Genomic DNA, 8175 nt, shown 5'->3' with positions numbered 1-8175 from the left:
CCCAACACCCTGTATGCTTAACGTAACCAGTGCTGATGGACATGGCAGAGCATGCGACTCTTATTCATCCTCCCATGTTGCAGTATGTTACTTCTAAGCAGCCAACCATCAGGCCTAAGCTGTTGTGAGGGTGGAATGAGGGTGTCCTTGGTTCAAGACCAAGCTGGAGCTTTTGTAAGGGCATAATGGCTGATGGGGGAGCATGGTAAAGGTAAACATCAGTAGCAGAGGTGATGGGCAATCAACAGAACTTTGACTTTGTCCTCAATGGGTGAACCACTCTACTTTAATTCCTAAAATTACCTTGTCACCACAGGGATACTTAAAAACAGAATGCAGCCTCTTAAAAAAGGGTGAATAAACTTACCCTTCTGGTGGTCTGTGTGTTGGTAAGCCTCCACTTCACTGCTTCCCAGCCACTGCAGGTATTAAACCCTTGCAGTGGTTTGCATACCTGTTACCTCTACCACACACCCCTGGTTTGGCTGACAAGCAGGTGGCAAGCCTGAATTACTCTCATCACAACTTGATACAACGTTAAAGGTGCAGGGATTGTAGTCCACATACATGATTTATCTCATTAGGCCCTGATGAAAGGAGTGTGTTTTGAACCCCTGCAATACATTTGCTACTCTATTTGAATGAATTGAATAAAGATGTATCTAGACACCATTAATTGGTGTGGCACTTTTGGTGTGGCAATCCCTTCATGGACAAGGGGGTGCATTCTATCCTCTATGGATTATATTGTGTCTGGATTATATTGTGTCTACTGAGGGCCAGAAAAAAAAAGAAATTAAAAAGAAATAAAATATTTTACATGTATTCATCAACTAATTAAATATATAAAAAGAAAATATTGAATTCCAAAAAAAAGACTATAACACTTTCTTATTTATCATTATAATAAAAACATGCATGTTTAATCCAAGAGAAAGGGGCGATAAAGCATTTCCTGAAATATTTAGTGGCAAAATTATGTAAGGAAGTGTAACCTATCAACTAGAGAGCAGCTAGAGGCACCTTTTTTATTTTTATCATTAAACCACTGAGGGCCACAGAGAAAGAGCGAGAGTGCTTTATGTGGCCCATAAAACACCAGTTTGACATGCCCGATTTAACTAGACCACATACACAAAATAATCCTGTAACTTTCACATACTTATGACATATTGGTATTGCAGCCAATATCTGCTTCAGCTTTTCTTCTTTGTCAAATCCATTGTTCTTGGCACCAATGCATAAAACTTTGCTAATCTCTTGTGCTATAATTCCTAAAGTTAAATTAGTTACTTTCTTGGATATGTGTTGGCTTCTGTCATAAATTCTCCCGAATGGAGGTCGTTTAAGTGTGTTCCCCTGAGAGTGCTGATAAGAGCAGCTCATTGTATGTATGTGTAATTACAGGTCTGCACCACTAATGATATTTAAGAGACGCTCAGGATAATGGTATTTTCTGTAATTGAGTGAGAAGCTCTCCACCTACTACCTCCTATTCACCAGCAGCCTTTCCTTCTCGCACACGACTTCGTCTAGTATATAAAGTAGTAAAAAGACTCAGTCATATTAAATTGTGCTGTCTTCTGTTAGATAATTTCCTCACCTGATGGAAAATGCTGCAATGCATAAAATCAGCGAACAGCAGTAAAAGGTTGGCCCAGTCACACGTAAGCCTTTTTTAGCCACAATTTAGCTAATGTTCACAATTTAATGTAGAAAATACGTTTGCCCATGACATGTTGTTTTGTCCTCTCAAACACAGATGATTAGTTTTGCTATTTTATAGAAGATAACTGAAGGTTTGGAGCAAAAGAAAAATATGTGTTGGTAAATTGTTAAATGGCAATAAAGTATAGGTTTCTAGCTGTGTTTTTTGTTGTGTTTACTTTTTTAATTGATTTGAGAAAAATTTCCTTTTTGTATTTTTCACATATTTCTCAGAGTGTCAAAGTGAAATCTGAAGCAATATTTTCTCATATGTAGCAATCCTCACCCTTAGCCCTTGTTTACACTTGCAAAGCACGGCATTGCGCAGCGCATTAATGTGAGTTTGCTGTACGTCATGCATAGGGCAGCCCATTCATTTCAATGGGTTGCCCTATGTTTGACCTTTTTGAGCTTCAACCTGAAACGATGCCATTAACAATGAATGATACCTAAAGTGCGACATGCGTTTTTCAACTCGTGATTCGCTCAAAATTGCAGGGCTTTGCATACGTTCCGGCTGTAGTGCAGCTGCTGTGACTGGGTATTCTGACAGTTGCAGGCACCATCTGTCAGGAAACAATAGCCCAGAAGGGCTGATTCCCCCATCCACACTGTTCGATGTGGATGGGGGACTTTCTTGTCTTTTATTGTCTTGGCTTTTTTCTTGTTCAGCCATAGACGCACCATAATAAAATGGGAACAATTCTGACACCACAACAAAGGAAATAGAATAAATTGGAGAGTTGGCAGCTATATGACAGATGAGCTTTAATCTAGATAAATGTAAAGTTATGCACTTGGGAGTTAAGAATATGCATGCTAAAAACACCCTAGACGGGGTTTCACTGGGGAAAAACGGAGATGGAGAAGGATCTTGGGGTCCCTATAGACCACAGACTCAGTATTAGCATGCAGTGCCACACTGCAGCTAATAGCGCTAGTAGTATATTATCTTCCATCAAAGAGGGATTTATTCACGGTATAGAAATATCATTTTGCCCTTCTACAAAACACTGGTAAGGACCCATCTTGAGTATGCGGTGCAACTAGGGTCACCAATCCTCAAGAGGGATGTCTGTGAGCTAGAAAAGGTTCAGAGAAGGGCAACCAAATTAATAAGGGTAATGGAGGGTCTGAGTTATCAAGAATGCCTACGAAAATTAGGATTGTTCTCCTTAGAGAAGATGTGCTTAAGAGGAGACATGATCGCAGTTACAAACTCATCAGTGGGGACAGCAGTATTGGGAATGCACTAATTAAACGTAAGTACCGTGAGGAAGATGTGAAGGCACAACAAGAAATTAGAGGGCAGGAGGTATAACTGAAAACTGTGTGGGGTATTTTACTTTTGAAAGTGGTAAAGATGTGGAATTCACTTCCATATTTAGCTGTATCAGCAGAACACATAAATACACGTGGATAAGTTCCTCAGTTCACAAAACATACTGGGTTATTGAAATTCCGAGAATCATACACACACACACACACCATATAGGTTAAACCTGATGGACCCGTGTCTTTGTTCAACCTCCCCTACTATGTAACTATGTAACTCTCCATTGACTTTACCACCCCGCTCTACACCAAAAGAATGTTTGGCAGAGCAATAAATACCGTGTTTCCCCGAAAATAAGACCTAGCGCTATCTTCGGGGATGTCTGTAATATAAGACCTACCCCGAAAATAAGACCTAGCGCTATCTTCGGGGATGTCTGTAATATAAGACCTACCCCGAAAATAAGACCTAGCGCTATCTTCGGGGATGTCTGTAATATAAGACCTACCCCGAAAATAAGACCTAGCGCTATCTTCGGGGATGTCTGTAATATAAGACCTACCCCGAAAATAAGACCTAGCGCTATCTTCGGGGATGTCTGTAATATAAGACCTACCCCGAAAATAAGACCTAGTTCGGGGTAGGTCTTATATTACAGACATCCCCGAAGATAGCGCTAGGTCTTATTTTCGGGGGATGTCTTACTTTCGGGGAAACACGGTAACATGTTGCTATCTAGCCTTTACACCGATTCCTCTTCCTAGGGGGCATCTTTTGACATAGGCAACAAACTAGCAGGATTACATAACCAGATTTTAGAAAACAATGATATGGCATGTTTACAATTGGTTTTAAAATAAAATGATTTTAATGCACTTCCTGGATATTCTACTTTAACAGAGTTGTGCATATACTTTAGATTTTAAAGTAGAACTAAAGGCAAAACATTTTTTTTTTATTTTAGGTAGAGTAAGGAAAGGGGAACCCTTTAGTAGAACAGAGTGTTGAAATCTAGTTTGCAACTGACAGTGAGATCTGCCAGCACAGTACAGACAGCATTAGTTATGTTAAATATTAACTCCCAAGCCCCCTTCTTTACATTACATAGAAGGAAATAGCTAATAACAAGAAACAATTATGAAAAATGTAAGTTATGCTATGTGAATGGGAACGTGTATCAAATATAAAGAAGGTGTTATCCCAAATTGGCTGCAAAAGTGGAAATACACTTTAATGTTTGATTGGCCTTATTGGTTAATGTTAATGTTCTATGCATTAATGGCGGTGGGCTATTGCCCACATGTGTGTCATGGACCACTCAGCAGACAACATAACTGCATCCAAACCACTTTCTCTTCCATGTGCAATACATCTAATTAGGAGAAGCTATTGGCAAAGTTTATTTCTTAAAGCACATCTGTCATGAGAGAACGATGAAAGCTGATCTTTCTTTTTTTAAATGTTGGCTGCCTGGCTGGCATGCTTGATGCATTTGCTTCAATATTGAGAGTCACTGACCTGGAACAAGTATGGAGATAAGGAATTCTGAAACCAGACAGTCAGGCAACTAGCATTTTCAGTAGGAGGCCAGATATGGCAGCCCTGTAGTTTATTCATGAAAGGTGTCCTATAAGTCTTTGCAGATTTACTGATAATTTCATATAGTCAATAGTTGCTAAAGAGTTAAAACAAAGTTTTAATACTTAAAACCAGCCACTGAATACATTTTAGAGGAGAATAATATTCATATCTTTCCATTTTCCAGAAAATGATAACTAGTCTGAACTATAAATGTGTTACTCTGTAAAATATGTATCACCATTGTGATTATGCTTAATTTCCCTGATATGCTTTTGTGAAGTTAATACAAAAAAATAAGGTGATAAAGAAAAAGTCCTGAGTAATTAGCAACATTATTTTAATAGCAGTATTTAGAAACAGTACAAACAGTATTTAGATATATCGGTACTCATACCAAGCAATTGGGTTTGCAGTTTGGTGTAGTTAAGAAGTACAAAAACCTTCACTTTGCTTGCTATGCGCCACTGCACTTCTCCTTGTCAAATAAAGATTTATATGTGTTTTGCTTGTAAACACCGATGTATGAACATAGAGTCTGGAAACATAAAGCTATTGCTGTAGTATCTTACAAAAATAAGAACAAATGGCTGTAAATGGAGAATCACTCTACAGAGAGTTTTTCTGGGCATACAAGCAGCAAATTTCCTCCATCTATTAGTTTTTACTATGAAGCGAGTCACGGGACCACGCTAATCTGTTCAACCAGTGATCTTATAATTTCTGACCTGCACACTTGTACTGGGTCAGCAATTCTATGAGTAGCAATGTCAGAGAGTAAGCAATGCAGCCAGGGAACTAGCAACTTCTAAAAGATGCTGGTAATAAAAGCAGTACATATAGCCATATGTTTGCTGCTTGGGTATCCCCACCTTAAACACGAGTAAGGGCTAAATTTGAGATCTTCAAAAAAAATGTTTGTGTGTTTATGGGTTTTCGTGTATATGTTAATAACACATCAGAATGTGGTGCTGGGGTGGAAGGAGTTTATTTGTGACTTGTAATGTTATTTCCATACAGGTGTTCCTTGACAAAGGACTGTTGGGTTTCTGCACAGATATTTGCACAGATATATTCACCTTCACCCTGTAGGAGTTCTTCCTGGGTAAGCTCCTGTGCTTGGTTGTGCAGGCCCATACTCTGTCACATGGGGGATGTCACATGCTCTCCCATACCTGAAAGCCCTGTTCCGTTAGAGCTATAGAGTTATGACTCTTTAAAGGCTAATTAAATGGCTAGAGTTGCATGAAAATGGAAAAATGGGGAAACAATGGAAAAAAGTAACAAAAATGCTGTGCTAAAACAGTAAGGAAACTCTTTACAAATGTCCACCACACACCCTGGCTATTGTCCAGATTTAGTCATAGCTTCCTGTAGGCAAGCGTGATATCACCAGGCTTAACCATGGGTTAATGGGAAAGCATCCCAAATCCTGGCTGAAGGTCCTCTTTAGGGGTTTAGATGTTGGAGTTAGGTACCTGTTAAAGTATACATCTAGCCCAATTTTTTGGTTTTGTTTTGAATAGAATATGGAATGGTTATAACCCCTGCAATTTTGTTAGCTACTAGGACACAGAAAGCAAATAAGATACTTGAAGGGGCTCTAACCATTCCCTACACCTTACACTGTTTCCAAAACTACACATAAGTTACGTTTTAATGATAGTAACAGAAGGAGAGATTGAAAGCCCAATCACACCAGTGCATTCTGCTGTAATCTGTTTAACGCAAGTGCATTGGAAAGGTGGATTGGGGTGTTGTTCGCAGTTAATGGCACCAAAGCGCACCAATGCATGTATTGTATGTGCACACTGGTGTGAATGGGCCCCAGACATTAGGGACAGGTGTTCATCATATTTTTGCTTAAATCTCCCTTGCTAGGTTTCCAGTGCTAATGTGCTGTGTTGATTATGCTCAGTTACCTCTTATATCAGAATGGAGCCAAAACTGTCTTTGGGTGTGTGTTCTTTTTCCCAATTATTTCTTTTGGTAGGTTAGTGCTTTGGTATCCCTTTTAAGTTAATGAGACCATATATAGCAGGGGTAGGCAAACTCTGGCCCTCCAGCGGTTCTGGAACTACAAGTCCCATGAGGTATTACAAGACAGACAGTTACAGGCATGACTCCCAGAGGCAGAGGCATGATGGAATTTGTAGCTAAAGCACAACTGGAAGGCCGACCCCTGGTATATAGTCTACTTTGAAAGTGGTCTGAAAGAGTATGAAACCTCCAAACCTAGTTGTGCTTGGGTGTTATAACACACGGCGATCCCCGGTAAATATCAAACTCTTGTTCTCAGCCTGTGCTGTAAACACTACTTTTCTAGGTCTGAAAGATTTTCCATTTAACTGCATCATATAAACAATTTTATAAAACCGGTTTTCCTGTATTAAACTGCTGTCTTCATAGTGAAATATAGAACACACTTTTAGGAATCATTAAAGCGTGTAAATCTCCTACTGTGCCTGAACAGCTAAATATTGTCTGTTTAGGCCCAGAAACCAGTGTTAACACTTTTTTCCTGGTTTGCAATGCTATATTGGACTGCCTAGGCCAATTGCACAATAAGGTGGCTTTTTTTACAAATCTAAACTCCAGACAGGTATAAAAACACCACTTTAAAAAGTATGTTTTCAATATAAAAATAAATGAATATATTTTTAAATACAACTCGTGGAAGTGCTGGGATCTATCTTGATATTAGCCTCCTGTAATCCCTTGGCACTGTAAAATTCTAATTGGGAGGGTGAGAACTAGAAGCCAATCAGTGCATAGCAGTAGCTGTCAAGTAAAGTGAGTTCATCAATGAATCATCAGTGTGCTGAAGCTCTTTCATTGACTCTCTTGCTCAAGCTCTGCTGTTGATGGAATGAAGGATCTGCTATTACTGTCTGGTAGGGGTACCTGAATCAAAAAGACTGACTGGCATTTAATCAGTGCATAGCAGTAGCTGTCAAGTAAAGTGAGTTCATCAATGAATCATCAGTGTGCTGAAGTTCTTTCATTGACTCTCTTGCTCAAGCTCTGCTGTTGATGAAGTGAAGGATCTGGTAGTGCTGTCTGGCAGGTGTACCTGGATCACAAAACTGCATTAAGCTGTGTGTCTAGAGTTCATCTTCAATAAGGCATAGCTTACCAAACATATCAATTATTGATATTTGAAACCTTAAAGTGCACATAGAGCCAAAACTTTTTTTCACTTAGGGGTCTATTCACTAAGCTGCCGTAGGCAGCCGAGTGAATGACCGACCTGAAGTGAAGTGAGCCGAACACTGTTCGGCTATTCACTTCAGGCTGGTACGGCTGATTTCAGCCGTACATCGGCTGAAATCAGCCGTACATCGGCTTGCTTCACATGGCTTCGGGTCGGCCGAACATGCTGAGCATGTTCAGCCGACCCGAAGTGCAGAAGGAGTTCGACTCAGCCTATCCAACATCTTGATCGGCTAAGATGGCTACTCGCTGCTGTTCGATCTATTCTCATAGATGCCGAACAGCAGTCAGTAAATAGCCGAATCCCAGAGGGGGACCTGATGGAGAACTGCAGGTCCCCCTCTGCTGATTGACAGCAGCAGTGGGCGGGTGCAATAGCTAGTTTGCTATTGGCTATTGCA

At 39.9% G+C, this 8175-nt stretch overlaps 1 protein-coding gene across 1 annotated transcript in view; it reads left to right on the top strand.

The window, feature by feature from the left end:
* Positions 1 to 2854: 2854 nt before the first annotated feature.
* The window catches only part of CSMD2 (CUB and Sushi multiple domains 2), a 323219-nt gene continuing 317898 nt past the window's right edge, over positions 2855 to 8175 (top strand). The window contains exons 1-2 of the mRNA XM_018576748.1: positions 2855 to 3022; positions 5582 to 5649. Coding sequence (XP_018432250.1) covers positions 2855 to 3022; positions 5582 to 5649 — 236 coding nt within the window. The remainder of the gene's footprint in view (positions 3023 to 5581; positions 5650 to 8175) is intronic.

The sequence above is a fragment of the Nanorana parkeri genome, unplaced genomic scaffold, assembly GCF_000935625.1.
Source record: "Nanorana parkeri isolate BGI_ZX_2015 unplaced genomic scaffold, ASM93562v1 scaffold76, whole genome shotgun sequence".
NCBI lineage: Eukaryota > Metazoa > Chordata > Amphibia > Anura > Dicroglossidae > Nanorana > Nanorana parkeri.
This window is presented reverse-complemented; position numbering and strand designations above follow the sequence as displayed.